Here is a 20,945-nt window from a genome sequence, read left to right on the forward strand (position 1 = left end):
GGGGTTGGAGGGCTAGATACATCTTGGCACCTGGCTATTAAATGCCAGTGGGACGTCAGTGCTGCTGTGGTCTAAACCACTGAGCCTCTTGGGCTTGCTGATCAGAAGGTCAGTGCTTCGAATCCGTGCGATGGGGTGAGCTCTCATTGCTCCTGCCAACCCAGCAGTTCAAGAGCACGCCAGTGCAAGTAGATAAATAGGTACCGCTGTGGCGGGAAGGTAAACGGCATTTCTGTGCGCTCTGCTTTCCCTCATGGTGTTCCATTGTGCCAGAAGTGGTTTAGTCATGCTGGCCACATGACCTGGAAAGCTGTCTGTTGACAAACGTCATCTCCCTCAGCCTGAAAACGAGAAAGTTCTGTTTTTAGCAGCCACAGTGATGGGAGGAGAGCTCAGCTCTGGTTGTTATTTCTCTCCATGATGGCCTTATCCAGGTTTTCCATCTGTGGAACGAAACTCACTCCACGCTACAGATGGCATTTTCGATAACAAAAAGGAGGAGACCTGTTACCACCACCACAAGCCAAGACCAGTTTTGAATCCAAGAGGAAAAGGAAAATTTGCTGCCATAAAGTCAAATGCATTCCCTTACCAAGACCTTCTAAACACACACACACACACACAGAGAGAGAGAGAGAGAGAGAGAGAAAGAGAGAGAGAGAGAGAGAGAGAGAGAGAGAGAGAGAGAGAGAGAGTCATATGTGTTTGGTTATATTAAGCGGAAGAGAACTGCAGCCTCCACTGAGAAATTGGGAAGCATCCATAGCAATATCATCTAATGGCAATGGCAGGTGTATTCCCCTTCCAAGTGATTTCCCTCCCTGAGTGTGTCTCTCAAATTCCTCCCATATAAGTCATCATGGCTATTTATTCACATGGGGGGGGGGGGGGATAACCACAACACTTTGAGGCAACGGTCCATAGCGAGGTAAGCTGCACACTGTCTAGGGCTTTGCTGCAATATACAAATTCTTCCCAACATATATTTTGTCATTTCCTCAATACAGTGGTACCTCGGGTTAAGAACTTAATTCATTCTGGAGGTCCGTTCTTAACATGAAACTGTTCTTAACCCGAGGTACCACTTTAGCTAATGGGGCCTCCCATTGCTGCCGTGCTGCCGCCGTAAGATTTCTCTTCTCATCCTTAAGCAAAGTTCTTAACCTGAGGTACTATTTCTGGGTTAGTGGAGTCTGTTACCTGAAGCGTCTGTAACCCAAGGTACCACTGTATTATATAAAACACAAAGTCTACTGCATAGCAATAATGCAGGCTGAGAAGTTTGCCTTTAGAACAGGAGTGCTAACTTGACCCTGTGACCATGGTGCCTGGCCCCTTCTTGGGGAATTTTGTGGGTGCTCAGACACCCAGGGCCCCATGGAGTTGGCACCTATACCTCAGAACTATTCAGTCCAGCAAAGGAGACGCACACATCGAAGCAGATTTCTATGAACAGAACAGCTAAGGATATTTATCTGAATATGGACAGCCATGTGCTTCATGGATGAGTTCAGACATTGAGATGAACCCTTCCAAGACCAAGATTATTACTTTATTGCTAGTATCTATCAACACATCTATTCAAGTTAAAACAGCTGATAACTATTTTGCAATATATTTAGATATAAATCACCCTGACTGGTAAGAATCCTTAGCTCCACAATCTTTTAGAAATTTATGAAAATAATGAATGTTGCTATCTGCATAAGAATCCCCAGGTGCATAATTGTTTAGAAACTTATGGAAATAATGAATGTGATCAGTTTAATAAGGGGGAATCCAATGGCAAGGTCCACTGGGATGAGCAGATTAGGATGTAGCAGATCTCTGGCATAGTTGTCTGATTCCTGGTTCAGTCAAAGCTACATTTGCTGAGCCCAGTTTAGCTGGGTCAAGGACAGCGCAAGTCCAAAGAAGGAGCATTATGGAGGTGAGACCAGAGAAGAGGAATTTAAGATGGATCATAAACTCATCTAGCTCAGTCATGTGACCTGGCAATAAAACATAGAACGTTATTGTAAACACTATTGTCATGTTCAGACAGAGCAGCAGCAGCCCTAAAGCTGAACAGGGTTTGGATCTGCCATAACTTTATGTTGGGTTAATTTACACCCGCTTGCTTTACACCAGCTCCTCGTGCAGAGGATTGCTCCCTAAGCAGATGTCTAACCTGGTAATGGGAAAATGAATGGTGCCATAACTCCAAATGTCACCACCGTATGACCACTTTGCCCACTGTTAAGGACTCTTGCCTGTTGTGGGCCCTTCATTGCTTCCTTAATAACATTCATCCTCATTTGCCAGAAAATGTTCACCTTGAGTCAATTTAAAGTGAACTCTCTCTCTGTGTTAATCTCTCCTCAGGTAAACATCAGAGGAATTTTGAGGAGAGTCAAGAGTTTTGATAAAATTGATCACTTTTCTTACAGGGTGCCCCCAGCTCTCGAAACATGAGAGCCTTTTGTCCTTTCTTCATCCTTTGAGGTAGAATTATGTGCATTAAGATGGCTCTGGAAATGGCAATTTCCTTTCATTTGCTGTAGTTGTAGAAATATGGCCCTGCACAAAACATTACCTGGGGCTGGCCTTGAGAGAAGTAAAATGCTATTCTCTGGGACTCGTTTTAGTTTAATGTAGTTTGCCATTTTACTCTCTCCTAAAGTTCATATGAAATAAAATATGGCCATCCTTTCCCGAGCCTGAAATCTGAGCTTTTTTTTCAGATTTGGTTAACAAACTTGAATGGCCCTAGTTATTTTATTTTTATTATGTGGAATGGGGTCTGATTAGGACTAGAAAAACTGTTCCTTGTTATATTATGGGTATTGTAAAGAACAACAAGATAGACTCATAGAGTCATAGAACTATAGAGTTGGAAGGAAAATGCATATAACTTAAGAAGAGTGAGGAAATCACCAAGCAGTCTCTGATGGTGCTCTTTATATAGTTTACTAAGGCTTAAATTATGAAACCACTTACCAACACATGGCTCCCTTGGAGCCAGCCAACTAAAAAAAGAAAGTAGTTAATTTGCAGCCTGCTTTCCAGTCAGTTCTGCTTCATCAAACCCTGACAAATACAGATCTGCAGCAGTATCACTAAAACTCCTTATTTGTCATGCAGAATGCAAGTTATTGCTTGGTGTGCAACAAAATAATTCATTGCGTTCAGCTTTTGGCTCCAGCAGTCTCTGAATTGCTGAATATAAAGTCTGAAAGCTTCATAACCAAAGTTGGATGGGAAGGTAACAACAAGGAGTTTCAACAGCTTGACTTCACACAGAGTGTTTGTTTCCTACATTGGCTTCTCACATACCACAGAACCCAGGTTGTAGTAATGGGCTGAGGTGGGATTTCAGGGCGGGATTAAACAGAGGATAAGGTTTCATGCATGGGCACATGCACACATGTTGTCACCAAATGAGTTCATGACCATAAGGTTATTTAAGCTAGCATCTCCTGCCTTCTGACCACTTCGTGTTTCTGGCAACAAAATAAAGGCAATGCATTTTGAGTCACACAGAGGGACAGATTTGTGTGTAGCCTGGATACCTGCAATAACAATGTCAAGTTATTATGGGTCACAGTGTACATTAGGACAGTTGTTGTGGGAATCAGAATGAGAAGAGAAGAAGAATGGAGGACTCATCTTCATTGAAAGTTTTGATGAACCATCTCCATGAGGGGCCTTTGTACCCCCTTGTGCATTATGGGAATGGATTCATTCATGACAAAGTGTCAGTTGGAAGCAGGCTTCTTGCAACATGTTACTGGTCATAGAATAGGTAAAGGTAAGGGACCCCTGTATGGTTAAGTCCAGTCAAAGGAGACTATGGGGTTGCAGCGCTCATCTCACTTTCAGGCCGAGGGAGCCAGTGTTTGTCCACAGACAGCTTTCTGGGTCATGTGGCCAGCATGACTAAACTGCTTCTGGCACAACAAAACACCGTGGCAGAAACCAGAGTGCACGGAAATGCTGTTTACCTTCCCACTGGAGTGGTACCTATTTATCTACTTGCACTGGCATGCTTTCGAACTGCTAGGCTGGCAGGAGCTGCAACAGAGCAATAGGAGCTCACCCCATCACAGGGATTCAAACCACTGACCTTCTGATCAGCAAGCCCAAGAGGCTCAGTGGTTGAGACCACAGTGCCACCCACATCCTGGTTATAGCATACACAGGGATGCCTCCACAGCCAGGCTGATAAATAAGTTTCCCAATTTCCCTACTGTCCTCTTGTGGACTGGTGTACGAAACACTGTGGAAGTATCCATCAGGACAGCAATAGCAGAACACAAATAAAAAAAGGCATTGCACAATAATTGCATGTACTCTGCAGGAAGGGGGAGAAATCAATTTGTATTAATATGCCATCGTCTCGTCTGTGGTGTGAAGCCTCATTAAACAAGAGTGCCACAAGTAGAACTAGTGACACCCTAGAGCCTGTTACAGTATATATGCAACTCCCCATGCCTTGTGGTAATTTTGCCTTGGAAAGCAATAGCACAGCAAAGGGAAATATATGCCTGACTCTGAAACTAACTAGGCTGTGTCTCCTCCAAGTTTCCCCCAGGAAACCTGTGGCATTTGCATCACATTGTATGCTGGTCGTCCAGTCTGATTCATTTCACTTTTAATTTGTATGCTACCTTTCTATATAACTATACACAAGCTGAAGAAGCAACAAAATAGACCACACACGTAATAACAATCTTATCCAATACAAAATAAATAAATAAATAAAAATTCACAAGTTGTCATGGCTTCAGGGAATCCTATCCCTCCCATGGTGGGATGCCAAGAAGCAGAAAAACACGAAGTTCTTACCACGTGTCAAGCTTAGAGATTCCTCCCCTCCCTTTGGTAACTTCACAGGTAATAATTAACAAGCGATTTATAGTCCTTTTATTACAGCTATATGTTGTGATCACAAATGCACAGCTCTCCACAAGGAAGGCAGTTGGCCAGTTTAATCCTCCTTCCGACTTCTGCAGCAAAAAAGGAGCCAACGGGGAATTCCTCCCTCCCTCTGCCTCCTTTGTTCTCTGATACGTTCAGACCTCTGGGTCCAGGGAGAGGGGGGGTTCCCCATACTCTCAATTGATGTCTCTTCTAGATGTCCCCTCCTTTGTGGTTCTCCCATCATTATCTCATAGCTGGGTAACTCCCCTCTAAGCTTTTCAGCTTCTGTGTCTGCCTCCCTATCTGCTTCTGAAAAGGCTGGAGGAGGGGGGGAGGTATTCTGAGAGAGACTGATCTGCCTGCAACTGCACTCCCCAATCTTCAGATCCAGACCATTCCCTGACACCAAGTAGTTTATTCAATATTCACAGAGAGAGAGACAAAGGAATGCGGTCTCTCTTAGATAATGGTGTTGCTCCAAGTAAAGTCCCACCCCCTCAGTCCCTCCTATTCTACGTTGCCTCTGCTAATAAGTTCTTTCTGCCTTTGAGCTTTCTGTTCTACTACTCTCAAGGCATGCCTGGTTCTGGAAGGGGAAGGGAATGCTTTCAAGAGACACCGAGTCTGTTAGCTGTCTCTCCCCTGGTACTTCTTCTTCTTCCTGCTACTCTCCCAATATTCCCCAGCTGCTCCCCTCTGCTGCCTCTGAACTATGACCTTCTGCAAACCACTGTTCTAAATCTATACTGTCTTCCTCTTCTCAGGAAGGTGCAGGAAGAGGGGGGTGGGTTCCCACTATTCCTCCTCAGTCCAGCCCCTGACACAAGAACTTTAAAACAAACAACTTATATATAATAATTAAACAGTTTACACTCCTAGGGCTTGCCGATCAAAAGGTCAGCGGTTCGAATCCCCGTGACGCGGTGAGTTCCCATTGCTCGGTCCCTGCTCCTGCCAGCCCAGCAGTTCGAAAGCACGAAGTGCAAGTAGATAAATAGGTACCGCTCCAGCGAGATGGTAAACGGCATTTCCGTGTGCTGTTCTAGTTCACCAGAAGCGGATTAGTTATGCTGGCCACATGACCCGGAAGCTGTACTCTTGCTCCCTCGGCCAATAAAGCGAGATGAGCACCACAACCCCAGAGTCTCCTAGGGCTGGAGGGTGGGGGCAAGGCAGGTGGAAAAAGTCATTGCCAGATGGACAGCAGAAAGTCTCTCTCCCTTATTCTCTTTTTACTATTTCAAAAGTAGTGTTTAGAACATATATGAGCTTGACCTAGAGAGCAAAACTAAACTGTGAAATACTGTATGGGTGACCTTGAGGCTCACTAATTTGTTTGAGTGACTTGGGTGGACACTGGAAATTAAGGTTTGCACAATTAGAATGGATTAAAGGGACTCTGTCAACCTAGCACAACAAAGCCACTTTCTGAGGTTAGAAAAGTGATGAGGAAACACATGGACAAGTGTGAAATGAAGGACTGACTAGTGGGAAGGTCTATAAATACCGCACAAGCAAATCAGGATGAATGCCGATTGTCATGTAACTGCCGCACAAACAGAGCAGAACAAATTCTCAATAAACACTGAATACACTCTAACCTCCACATGAACTTTGTGCAAATCAGGATGAATGCTGAATAAATAGGTCATCTGGAGAAGTCTTAAATCTGTTATCGCATAATCAATGCAGCTGTAAATACAGCTATAACGGTGTTACACAGAACTAGTTGTGAGCCAAAGTATGTATGTGTGTCATTAAGTCGTTAAGCCTACATCAGAATTGGAAGAAGACTGCTGTCTCCCGTATGATTTGGGGGGTGGGGATCACTGCCAAATGGCCGAGATACAGCCCACCTCATCAGTACTGGAAGCATTTCTCTCACTCTAACAACTTTAATATGTCCTCAGGATTGAGGCCAGTACATTATCCCTGATTGGCTGGGAACATTAGAAAAAGTAATGAATTAGAGAGCAAGCATCCCCAAACTCAGCCCTCCAGATGTTTTGGGACTACCATTGCCATCATCCTTGACCACTGGTCCTGTTAGCTAGGGTTGATGGGAGTTGTAGTCCCAAAACATCTGGAGGGCTGAGTTTGGAGATGCCTGAATTAGAGGGACAAAGTGATAAAAGCAACCATACAGGTGGGAGCAGGAACACAGTGGCTACTAATAACCACAGGATAGGATTGAGGGAATTTTCCTCAAGGACCGCCTCTTTCCATATGAATTTACTCATATCCTGAAATTATCTTCTGAGGCCCTTCTTTGTGTGCCTTCTTCATGAGAGGTCTGGAGGGTGGCAGCACAGGAATGGGCCTTTCTGTAGTGGCTCCCAGTCTATGGAATGCTTTCCCCAGGGGAGTTCAGCTGGCGCCTTCATTATACACCTTTAGGCGCCAGGCAAAAAGACTCCTCTTAACCAGGCCTTTGGCTGATTAACATTAAATGCCCTTTTAAAAATGTGATGAGTGCTTATTGGGTTGTTCTTGTTTTAATTTTGTGTTTTCATATTAAGAGTTTATCCAGTGAACTGCCCTGAGGCCTGCGGGTATAGAGTGCTGTACAAATTTAATGAATAATAATAATGATAAATAATATCCAGGAGTGTTTTCCTTTCCCAGAAATGAATACTTTTGTGGCAAAAATCAAAGCAGCTCAGCACAACTGCTGTAAATGCAGACAGTTCAGTATTTATTTCATTTACACCAGTCCATCTACCGGAACAAAAATAGCACTGGTGATGTTTTTAAAAATCAGTGTTTTATTTCAAGTAAAGCTGGCAAGATAAATGTATAAATTAAGGAAAATGATCCTGGATGACTGCTCAAACAAAACCAGGGTAGTGATACTTCCTCCTGAAAAACAAAGCTCAGTAAAATATGCTGAATGCTTGGCAGTACAATCACATACTTTAATTCAGGTATTTGTATTTCTAAAGTGAAAGCTGGGCGGGGGGGAATCTCACATCTGGTAGAAAGCAAAGGTATTGTCATATTACTATGATTGATTTTATGTTGAATGATTTTACTGCTACTGGAGGATAGAGATGGCTTGCATGACTAGGATCTCAGTGAAAATGAATGTTCAGATCATGGCATATTTAGAAATTCATACCTTGGATAGCAGGTGGTGCATGCTCTGTGCACTGACAATGCCGCTGTTCTCCTTGATAGATGGGCACTGCTAAACCCGAAGCATCACAACTGCAATCCATCTTTTATCTTTGGGTGGAGTTTTAAAAGTGAGCTTAGAGATCACACATGCTTATCGAAGGAAGAACAGAAGGGAATCAGAAGGAATTAGGGTAGAGTGAGCGCAGCTTTTCCTTGTAATGGTGTGGGCATGACAACCTGACTTCCCCCAATATGGTCTTCTTTCATGAGAGCTGGCAGGGGTTAGGAAGTTCAAGGTGTTGTGTAGGTAGGTAGGTAAGTAGGTGGATAGATAGATGATAGAAGAAGAAGAAGAAGAGTTTGGATTTGATACCCCGCCTTTCACTCCCTTTAAGGAGTCTCAAAGCGGCTAACATTCTCCTTTCCCTTCCTCCCCCACAACAAACACTCTGTGAGGTGAGTGGGGCTGAGAGACTTCAAAGAAGTGTGACTGGCCCAAGGTCACCCAGCAGCTGCATGTGGAGGAGCGGAGACACGAACCCGGTTCCCCAGATTAAGAGACTACCGCTCTTAACCACTACACCACACTGGCTCTCACCACACTAGATGATAGATAGATAGATAGATAGATAGATAGATAGATAGATAGATGATAGACAGACAGACACATAGATAGATAGACAGATGATAGATAGATGATGATAGATAGATGACAGATGATAGATAGATAGATAGATAGATGATAGATAAATGATAGATAGATGATAGATAGATAGATAGATAGATAGATAGATAGATAGATAGATAGATATAGATAGACAGACAGATAATTTTTGATGATATGCAATGTCCAGACTCTTTATATTGAAAAGAACTTTACGTTCATAAACATAACTGAGAAGAACATACCTACAATTCACACTGATTCACTAGACAGCACAGGTTTCTCCATATTAACTTTTAGGGATCTTCCTCTGTCTGCTTCACCCCAGACAGACCCAACCGACACTGGTCTCAGCAGCATCCAGAGAAACAGAAAAACGGTTAAAAACAAAAGTTACTTGACTAACAGTCACAACAGAATGGAAAACCTCTCTCATGTGACTCACAGTCAGCCAATCACATGAGAGAGCTACTGCAAAAGGGGGGGGGGGGACCATGCTAAACATACACAGCAATTCAGCATAAGCAAATATCCCCATTTCAGGAAATCAAACCATTATCCTTAACACAGGGCCATCAGAGACACTGCATACTTTTAATGAGTGGAACAGATCCTTATAACAATCTTGTAAAGTGTATATTTATCCAGTTGAAACACACATTCAAAATGCAGGTGGTGGGGTCATTATGTTTGAATGTTCCTCCACGTGGGGTGGCAGGACTGCTTACACCCAAAATATAAGTTTTATGGAGCAAGAGCTAGGCTAAAGCTGATCTGGCTGTTGTTGTTTTTCCCACCTAGCCCTTCATGGGGTTTTTGATGGAAGTAGTAGTGGTCTGTGTGGTGAGATGGCATTATGGAGCCACATTCTGAACACCAGCATTCCTGCAACCTACCTGGATGGGGCTGGGATGGGACAGGGTGGTGGCAAGGTCAGGACTGCACAGGCACACCAACAAAATTAATCCAGTGTTCCCGTCAATGCATCCACACAGCTGCAGTCTGGCTGCTGCCCTCCCTCATGCCAGCCCCACAGCTAAGCTGCAGCGAGGTCAGTCTTGTGAGGGCAACTCCATGACTCCTGCCTACCACATGGGCTGCTACTGGATGTAAACATTAAAGTTAAAAGGATTTTAAATACGCAGTCCCCACTTGCATTCTGAATTTGAGCAGTCCAGGAGGAGCTAAACCAATTGGCAATGCTATTGGTTTTAATGAGTGTATCTTGTGCTATGTGCCGCTTAGCATTCTTTCTGACTGTCTCTTAAAAAGCCATATTTAATTTTCTGCAAAGGGGCACTCCAGTCTGGCTCTCCTGTCAAATGCGGTCCATGGAAAATGGGCCAGTCCTCAATGGTAAACAGAGCAAGCAGTTGGGATAGGAAAAAAGTTGGCTGATGGTGAAACCGTGGAGACTGTGTGTGGTTACAGTCCTGATATGGAATTTAGAAAAAGGGAGTAGATGTTCAAATGTAGCCTTTCAGACCTTTCCCATGGGTAGGATGAGCGTTGCTCCCGGCAGGGAGGAAGGAGTCAATGGACACCGAGGGTTGATTCAGAGAAAGAGTTTGTTTCTGCTTTCCGGATTAGCAGAAAGGCACTGTGTGACTAGTCACAGCAAGCACACTTAAAGAGTAGAAACATACAGTTTATATTCCCGTTAGGTCCCCTTTCCCCTTCCCCAGGAATCCAGCCTCATGAGTTTGTACACGTAAGTTTGCATCCTTGAGCATGAATAGAAATTGTTTCTGTACTCTTATCTGGCACTCCTGGCGCCATTCCCGGGTTCTGTGCGTCAGCGCGGTCAGGATAGTTACAACCGGTAAGATAAGTTGGATGCTCCATCCCGTCTCTACTCGGAACTGACAAGGCCATCTATTACGCCTTCATGGACTGATAAAGCAGAAGGCTTTGTTTATTCAGCTGGTTTGTGTTATACAGCTCAATCTAATGCATTGTAGATAATGGATCCTCAAAGAAAGAATTTGGGAAGTTTGGGGCCTAGTTGGGGTGACTACACAGTCAGGTTTGGGTAACCTGTCCCTTCACAAATAAGACTGTTGTATGGACAGGTGGATTCCCCCAAACCCTGTGTGGAATAACGGCTCAAGACAACGTGCTATGGGATTAAAATTGGCCACAACTTTATTATGTTTCAGATGTGAGTAGACCTTGGCTCAGGCATTGGGCATTTATCCCTCCCAGTCCCCTGCTGGGGATCTGGGGAACATCAGGGTTATCCAGAGTGTGGAGGGGGGGATGGGCTGGGTCTGGAGAACATATGTTCAAGCAGAGAGAGCCCGCCCCCATTACGCTGCCGTCGCAGGGAAGAGCAATGACAACCTCTAGGCGTATGGCCAAAGTCTCCCCTCAGAACAACCCCTTTAACGGGGCACCCTGGGATTGCCACAGCAAAGAGAAGATGGGGCGTGAGTCACTGCTACATGCCCACCCCCATTTAGGGAAGATAGACTAAAGGATTCTGCCCAAGGCCTGATACCGCCAAGGTTGTGACGTTTTGCTACGGGAAAGGCAAACCTGCCAACATAGGAGAATTCCTTTCCGGCCCTTCAACAGTGACCTTGACGTAGCAGCGCCTGCATACCTGTGGAGAAAAGGTTAACCTACAAAAGAAGTCTTAACTGGGGGTGGGTAGGGTGGGAGAAGCTCTGGAGCCAACTGATGATTCCCAGGTGAGATCCTCCCCCTATTGTGTGGGCAGGCTGGTCCGTCTCCCCACCTGGCCTGATCACCTTGGCAACGCCTCCTCAGGCGGGATTGGGCAACTGGCTGAGGTAGGCAGAGACCTCCAGGTATCCCACCTGGGGAAGGTGAAGCCAGGCCTGTGCTAATGGTGCCGCATAGGGTCCAGGGGGCTGCGCGTGACCATGCAAAGAGCGCCCCCCATTTAATGTGGGGAGTGGTCATTGTGTGCTCTGCTGGTTTTGGGTGGCACCTTGCACAAGGGTTGTCACTTACTGCAGAAATAAGGAAAGCTTTTCAGTCTGAAGGTCACATTTCCTCACTGAGGAGGGGGAGGACATTCAAATGGTGGACAGGGATAGACCAGAAAGTGGGTGGAGACTGAGTTTACTATCTGAGAACAGGCATTTAATGCTCACATGGAGGTGACACCTGCACTGCACTCCTCAGAGTATTTTCCAGCACTACAATTCTGTTATTATAAAGCAGTTTACTTTTCAACCACACAAATGTCAGGGGTTCTAGGCATGCAGTGTGTTATGCAGGCAAGCAGGAATTGGGTGGTTCAAGAACATACACTGGCTAGGCAAAAGGAGTCGAGGAGGGTGCAAAACAAAGTCAGTGAGATCTGGGAAAAGGGGAGGCCTAGGAAGGGTACTTGAAGAGGGTTGGATAAAGTGGCTTGGATGGCTGAATTTGAATCCCCAACCCCCAGCCGGATCCGCTTACCACAATTTTTACTGTGAACATTCCAATCTGTAAATCGCACCCACTCATTACAATTCTACAGAAATGGGTCTCGGATTGAAAGCAAAACATTTGACTAATTCTGCCTGCCCAAGGGGGCTTTGAATTTGGGGCGCTCAAACAGCAGCTTCCACTGTCAAATGACAAAGCCACTTTCCAAATTGAGGGGGAGTTTCGAAAACCCTCAGGTACACCTGAAGTAGCTCTTTGGATCCTGACCTAGATTTCATTTTAGGTTTTTAACTTAGCAAAAGCAAGTTGATAGCTTCCCACTTCCCAGAAGGCAATAGGTTTCAGAAATACTGTTGTGGGGCGGGAGCGTTATATTACAATTGCCATCATATTGTTTAAATGCTGCTGCCTTATCTTCTATATCCTTTTGTGTCCTTTATCAATTTGTTCGAGCTGCTTTGCATGTGTGACCAAAATCTTAGTTTTGTAATTTTTCCCTGCAACAGTGAGGCAAAAGATAACTATTGCTGACCTCAATTGCAGACAAGATTTGTAGAGACTTATTCATATGTGCTGAAAGATTTGGTCTGTAATAACAATGCATATATTTATAGAGTGTTTCTTTCTTTTCCCCATTTCTTTTTTTTAAAACATCCCTGAAGCTGCACACTGACCAAGATATGGGAGATGGAAATTTAAAATACATATTAACAGGAGAAGGGGCTGGCAGTCTATTCGTTATAGATGAAAATACAGGAGATATTCATGCAGCAAAAAAGCTGGACAGAGAAGAAAAGTCCCTGTATGTGCTACGTGCCAAGGCTATAGACCGAAAGACTGGAAGACAAGTGGAGCCTGAATCGGAATTTATCATTAAAATCCATGATATCAATGACAATGAACCTAAATTTACCAAGGACATTTACACGGCCAGTGTTCCTGAGAAGTCCAGCGTTGGTAAGTATAATTTATTATCATATTAAAAATATTTTTTGAAAAAGAAAGAAAAAGATAGAAGGTTAAGCCACTTCACAACTATACTCTAGAGCTTATTTGTGGTTTTTAAGTAGTCATAAAAGCATCTGTAAATATCAGTTCACCAGCTCCTGTCTGCCATCAATATCTGTCTTTTTCCACCCCATAGGTTACCATATGGCTTCCATGAAGCTAGCAGCATTCAAATGGAAACTTCTAATATGCTGTGTGATCGTAACTATTATTGCCATCCAGTAATGAACCACTGAAAACAATGCTTAACAGGCTCATCTGTGTGCATGATCAGCAATGGCAATTTGTTTGACACCTTTGTACTTTTGCATTCAAAGTTGTGGAATGACAAATTGTTGATTTTTCCTGTCCTTCTAGGTAAAAGAATTGGAAATAGTCTAACCTCTTGCATAATCTAGACTCATGTAGCAATTCATTGTCCTTCTTGAGGACAGTGTGTGAGATGTGTGTCTCAAATGGTGGTAGCAATATAAAGACTGTGCACTCATTCTGTCTGGAAACATAAACAAGCTGGGCTTGTAGAATTCATTACTTCCAAGAAACAGTGTGCAGCAAGAGGCTCATGAACTCATTCCCCTCCGTATGCTTTTCAGTGATATCACACAAATTCCCTTCTCTCTTCCATGGTTTGCTCTATCCATGGTGTTGCGTTACGTCCACATTAGTATTATGTATTGATAACAGTAGGCAGCTGCATTGCCCTGCTAACTGTACTTTGCAACCATGGTTCTAAGTGAGTGGGCAAACGATGGTTAGAAAGGTGATCTTCATTACAGTTAACCATGGCTACCAACCAACACGTGTGCAAGAGTATACGATGGTTAAAGGCAGACTATGGAAGGGAAAGGAGGTATTCACACAGGTCAGTGGGGAGGGGGGAGTAAATGGAGGGAGTACACAATACATTGCCAGAATGTGTCAGTTGGAGAGGATTAGTCCCTTGTCATGGTCAGATCACTTCCTGTTGAGATTTATGCTTTCAGCTCCTTTTGCCCTCTATAAGGATGGTCTGAGGCTGATGGATCCAATGGGTTTCCAGATGGCTCTGGGGGATATTTTGGTTGATATGACTGGAGCTCCTATGGAAGCCCTATCCAACCTCTGGAACACCCCAATAGCTCAGATTGTTAACATGAGCACCCCTGAGTGCCCCCACTTGCACTCCACTGGGAACGTTTGTCTGATGTTACCGCAGATGAATCTCAAGGGGCATGCCTTGGCCTCGGCCCAGTATACCTAAAGGAGCGTCTCCACCACCGTTGTTCAGCCCAGACGCTAAAGTCCAGCTCTGAGGGCCTTCTGGCAGTTCCCTCACTGTGAGAAGTGAGGTTACAGGGAACCAGGCAGAGGGCCTTCTTGGTAGTGGCACCCGCCCTGTGGAATGTCCTCCCACCAGATGTCAAAGAAATAGACAATTATACCTGTGTGTGTGTGTGTTTAGATGAGGTGTGGGCAGGGGTAGAATGGAGAAGATTGAGGGGAGGAGGATCAAAGCCCTAGCAGAGGGCAAAGCCAGCTGCAGAAACTCCCATGTTGTTCGGCACATGCTGATTAAACACATTCCATGGTGTTTAGGAGGGGGAACGGCATGAATGAATGGGGGAGGCAAAGAGGGAAAGGAACACAGTCACCGCTCCTCACCTGCTTAGGTGCACAGGTTGAGGAGAATTAACAGGGACACATTTCACCTGCCTCTATCCCGACAGAGGTCATCATTCAGGGTGACCAAAGCCGTTTCTGTGCCAAAACCAGGCCTAAACCCAGATTGAAATGAAACGAGAAAATCAGTTTCCTCAAGAGTGCGTGGATCTGGTTTGTGACCAGCCACTCAAGAACCTTGCCAAAGAAGGGCAGATTGGCGAGTGGCCGGGAGTTACTTAGATTTTCCAAATCCAGGGAAGGTTTCTTGAGCAACAGTTTTACCAGTGCACCCTTCATGCTGGAAGGGAGACCCCTTCTCGCAAGCAGGCATTAATCAGTTCCCCAGCCCAGCCAGCTTTCCCCTCCTTACTAGTTTTTATCAGCAAAGAGAGGTCTAGAGCACAAGTGGTGACCCTCACTGATCCAAGCACCTTGTCTACACCCTCGAGTCTTACTAACTGAAACTCATTCAACACAACAATACAGTGCTCTGAATTATTATTATTATTATTATTATTATTATTATTATTATTATTATTAATACCCTGCCCATCTGGCTGGGTTTCGCCAGCCACTCTGGGTGGCTCCCAACAGAAATAATAATAATAATAATAATAATAATAATAATAATAATAATAATAATAATAATAATAAAAAAAAGCGATAAAGCATCAGACATTAAAAACTTCCCTAAACAGGGCTGCCTTCAGATATCTTCTAAAAGTCAGATAGTTGTTTATTTGCTTGACATCTGATGGGAGGGCGTTCCACAGGATGGGCACTGCTACTGATAAATATTTGAATGAATAGTTGGGTCTCAAGCCCTAAATTATATTGTTAATGGTCAAGGTTCTACACACTACCTGGCATAGGTTCATACTGGTGATTTTTTGGGTATTGTACTGTAGAGGCAGCATAGCCGTGTATGAAAAGTATAGAGAAAAGCCAACCTCATAAGCATTTCATAAGCAATAGAAATGAGAAGCAAATATGCTACAGGTACCATTAGGCATGTAATTTTCAAGTAAATGCATAGAGTAATTATTTTTTCTCTTGGGTTTGACAATTAGTCTACAGTTGCATGAAGGCCTTGGTGCTTTACTTTATATTAACTTGCTAAGTACTGAAATACTAAATACTCTGTGGACTTTAGCTTCAGATCAATGAACACAAGGTGCAGGTGCTGTATAGGGTCACATTAACTAGCATGGGGTGGTTCGATCATTAGGCAGATAGGCTTGAAGCATCTCTATCTCCTTGCAGAGGATGCAGTCCTATGTTAGAAGTGAGTAGTTGCAAAGTAGCTTTCTGACATTTTCGAGTAAGATCCACTTGTATAACTCCTACTATTTCCATAAATATTTTTATTAGAAGCTTATGTGAATTGCTGAAACAGGCACACAGCCTGAAAGATAAATACAAATATATGTATATATTGCCATTTTCAGGGCAATTTCCTGTTTGCTTTGAGCCTTAATTCAAATCTCTGAATAGTTATTCTAAAATTCAGTTTACATTGCTAGACATCATGTGAGAGGAGTTTTTCAAAACTAAAATTAATCAAGAGTAATCTTAGGTCCACTATGAGTTAAGCTCGGCTCTCTGGCTTAGCAATCTTGTCAACTGAAAACAAAGTAGCGAAAGGAATTGATTTTGATGATGTGATTTCAAAATTTGCAGAGAACAAATTTAGGAAAAAAAGGTTTTAAGTGCTTATGCTCACAATGTTTAGTAAATAAACCAAAAAAATAACACTTGCAACTGTAAGTATCTTATTTTTCCTTCTTTTAATAATTTCAATGGGGGGGGGTGATAAGAAATTTTCCACACTGGGTACCACCTGACCTTGCTATGCCACTGCCCACAGGGCTGGGTGTCTGAACTGTTACCACAGCCATGGAGGAACTACTCACAGGAAGACAATTTTGTACACCACCCTAATCTCTGAGCACTGTGAGATTCAAGGAGTTCCAGATGCTTACCCAGGATTTGGTTTCCTTGGAATGGGGGACAGCAGAGACTGTGGTGTCTTTATGATATATGGTTTATTTACGCATATATACAACCTGGGCCTAAGATGGAGCGGCTCACAGCATTAACACTCCAGAAAGTCTTGCTTCTCCCATAGTCACAGCCTTGGAATCAAGCAAAAATCAAGCATGGCTCTCTCCATAGGAGACATCTCCTAGGGATCGATGGGTCTTTGGGCACTCCAATAAAATATTAGAGGGGGCTGAGCCACCGCCCCCAAGTTGATAGGCAATGTCATTCAAATGGCTTGTGTGCACTGCATCATGTGATTGATTATGTGGCGTGGGGCTTACCTGCCCCTCCCCCCATGTTTTATTCAGGTTGGCACCCCTGGCTCTCTCCCAACATCTACCTGCTTCTAGCATGCTCTCAACTTGCAAGCTTGCAAGTCTTTCTCCCCACCATCCAGGTAAGGGATGAGGTCCACCCATTTACCCTTTGGCACAAAACAACCCACTTTGTTATATTAGCAACCATACTTAGGGTCATTAACTCACCAAGAAACTTGCTTGAATAGTTCAACAGTAGAATCCTCCACTAGATTTTAACCCATCAATTCTTCCCATCAATTAACAGATTATCATTTGCATTTTATTTCCCATCATTTTAACATCAAAACTAAGAGTTGCCACAGCTGACTAGTTTAAGCTGAGAGTGACCTTTAAATCAACACTAAAAAGTGTTTTTATCATACTTGTGCCCTGCAATTATTTGACAGATCCATTTTCTTACCGATTTTTATTGGAGTATTCCTCCCCCCCATCAACTATAATTCTCTAATCTCTGGACAAAAAGAAGAAGAAGAAACATTACAGGCTCAAAGTCCACACCTCAGCACTTTTCACTCATACCTAATGCTGACGCTGCAGTACAGTACTAAGGGATGTGTTCTGCACAGTTAGAGATGTCCTTCAGATAAGACATTAAGTCAAGGTCCCTTCCCTTCAGCTCTGATATGGCTGCATAGGACAAAATGAAAAATCCCACTGGCATTCTGTGAAATATGTCAAGAATTGGAGAAACTGCCATGAGAAGAATTCCCTTTCTGAATGTAACAGTTTCTAATGTTAAAGTCTTTATGCATCTAGTGAGAATTAAATGGTGCAGTTCCCCAGCTAATCAATGGACAAATATGTGCAAATGTTTTCATATGGACACTCGTTAGTCTCAAGAGACGATGGAGGGCACCTCTGGGAGTGAAGTCCAACTGCTGGAGAATCACAGTACCTGCAGCAGCTACAGAGACCAGTAACTCATAACTGCTGCATCCTGCATCATTTTTGCTGCATAGCAGGACTGAAGTGACCTCTCAAGGGGGAAAGCCTAGGCAGTGTGTATGGAGGTCCTGAGCTGCCCGAATTACAAGACCTGCCTCTTGGTCTAACTAATGTGGTCCAAAGGAAAACAACACAAGCTTGGCTGCAGGAGTTGCTGAAAGGAGGCTCACAAGACACCATCCAATTGTCTTCGGGACTTTACTCCAGAGTTGTGTTTGCTCTTTAGCCTTTCTTATCCTGAAGATGTCCTCAGGGGCGTAGGAAGGGGGGCAGAGGGGGCAGGCTGCTCCGGGTGCCACTCTGGAAGGGGTGACAAGATGGCCCCTGCCTGCCCACAGCTGTAGAGCGGCCAAGGGTATTCACAGTTCGTATGGGTGCCGCTGATGTGACAACTGTACGGGCTGCTTCTCTCGCACGGCGACTGTATGGGCTGTTGCGCATGAGCAGCCCATACGGGATGCCGCTTGTGCGGCAGTCCATATGGCCACTGTGCATGAGTGGCAGCCTGTACAGACTATGCATGTGCGGCATCCTGTACGGTCGCCGCACATGTGCAGTCCGTACGGGATGCTGCTCGTGCAGCAGCCAGTATGGTCGCCATGCAAGTGGCAGCCCATACAGCCACCATGTGTAAGCGGTGGCCCATATGGCTGCTGTGCACGAGCGGCAACCTGTACAGACTGCACATGTGCGGCATCCTGTATGGTCACCGCACATGTGCACTCCGTATGGGATGCTGCTTGTGCAGTAGCCCATACAGTCACCATGCATGCGGCAGCCCGTACGGAGTGCGCATATGTGCCATTCCGTATGGAGTGTGCACATGTGGGATGCCACACATGCTCAGTCCATACGGGCTGTGCTGCCCCGGGTGCCAGGGAGGGTTCCTCCACCACTGGATATCCTACAAAGTAGAAGGTATGCGTTCTTGGGGTTTATTCCCAACACCATTCTCACAAATGAGTATAGCCTCAAGGCAACAGAGGTTTATGATCAGAGTTTTCCTTTCCCTACATTGGCTTCCTTCCCAGGTTGACGAGCTCTCTCTGCCCTCATGTTAGGAAAATAATGTTATATCACAGCAATTCTCAGATGCTGGGAAATTCTTTCTACTGTACATTGGTTTGTCTGCTAAGGAGCATGCACACATTGCTATGAAGATTCTGGATGGTATTTTTGGAGTGCAAACTCAGATCATGCAAGTAACTGGCTCAATATTTGTTGTTGTGTGAGAGCACAACCTACAGTACATACAATGGTTTCCTTCTGCTGAGCACAACAGGGGAAGATGAATAATGGCAAGTGGATGAAATTATGAGAAAGCATATTTTCCTTCTCTTTGTGACTGAATAGCATAGTAGAAAGTCAGGGAATGAAGAAAGTAATCAATCAAGACTGGATACATTTTCCTTTCCTTTGCTGGCATTCCTATTTCCCGCTAGCAGTTTAAATTGTAACACTTCATTTCAAGATTCTTCAGATTTCTAATTGAAAGCTAAAGGCTGCATTTCATCTGGTTGAGTATATTTCATAAGAGCTCAGCATTTTATAAGTTGAATTTATACACCTGTTCTGTTAGCTGAATTTTGTGGTGCAGCTCTGCAACTGAAACAATGTTACCAAAAAAGCATATAGTAGGAGAAAGTGTGCACAAAGACATATATTAGTGAAAATAATACACAGAAATGCATTATGTTAGCAAAAAAATTCTTGCAAAAAATGTGCATGTCAAAACTGAACACAACAATGTGTTTTTTAGAAGAAATCCACACCAAAATTGCTGGTTAGTTTTTAGGAGGGTTTGTTTCTTTCCTAATGTAGATTGAACTGAATTTAAGATCAGACAAATGAGAAACCAAAACTGGCAGATCCTTCCTGCATGAGACCATTGAGACTAAGGAGGAAGGGGTTGCAGTGACACCTCTTTGGACTGGTTGTAAGAAGGCAGGGATGTGGGGACTTCTTACTGAGGTTAGTGGTGCTGTGTCACATTCACCCAAATGGGCCAGCCTCCACTGCCATAATGACTAGTAGTTGTGGGTAGCTCAACCCATATACAGTGGATTTTGGGACCTAGAACCTTTCTCAGAGGTATCATGAGCAGAAAATTTAGTCATTTGGGGCTTCAGAAGAAAGCAGAGAGCATGGTCTTCATATCTAATTATTATTTGGCCTTCAGCTACATCATTTTAATAGGCTTTCATGGAAATGGTGTACCTTTCAATTTTTGTTGGGGCAAGGGGGGAATGTAGAAAACAAAGAAATATATGCTATTACTAGGGGATGAGTCGCTGTTCGCTTCACTCATCAGACTCACCCATCACATTCCTTTACATCTTGAAAAAACCTTATCTCCCCTTAGACATTGTCACACCTATTTTTTATGGGTTGGGCCACCAAACCATTTGCTTACTTCTTTGGCAGCCACACAAAGTGCAGCTTGATGACATCCTAAGGAAAGTACATATTAGGACAGGCTTTCTCAACCTTGGCCCTCCAGATGTTTTAAGACTACAATTCCCATCATCCCTGACCACTGGTCCTGCTAGCTAGGGATCATGGGAGTTGTAGGCCAAAAACATCTGGAGGGCTGAGGCTGAGGACGCATGTATTAGAAGATACACAGAAATGACATTAAGGTAAAGGTAAAGGGACCCCTGACCATTAGGTCCAGTTATGGCTGACTCTGGGTTGCGGCACTCTTCTCGCTCTACTGGTCAATGGAGCTGGCGTACAGCTTCCGGGCCATGTGGCCAGCATGACCAATCTACTACTGGTGAACCAGAGCAGCGCACGGAAATAGGTACCAGAGTGGTACCTATTTATCTACTTGCACTTTGACGTGCTTTCAAACTGCTAGGTTGGCAGGAGCAGGGACCGAGGAGTGGGAGCTCACCCCATCG

General features: G+C 44.1%; 1 protein-coding gene across 2 annotated transcripts in view; it reads left to right on the top strand.

Annotated features, from left to right (window-relative positions):
- CDH9 (cadherin 9) overlaps positions 1-20,945 on the top strand; it is a 148,984-nt gene that overhangs the window by 73,034 nt on the left and 55,005 nt on the right. For both annotated transcript variants that reach the window (XM_081873028.1, XM_081873027.1), the window contains exon 3: positions 12,748-13,042. In XM_081873028.1, coding sequence (XP_081729154.1) covers positions 12,748-13,042 — 295 coding nt within the window. The remainder of the gene's footprint in view (positions 1-12,747; positions 13,043-20,945) is intronic.

Source organism: Podarcis erhardii, assembly GCF_964252035.2.
Source record: "Podarcis erhardii genome assembly, chromosome: 8".
NCBI lineage: Eukaryota > Metazoa > Chordata > Lepidosauria > Squamata > Lacertidae > Podarcis > Podarcis erhardii.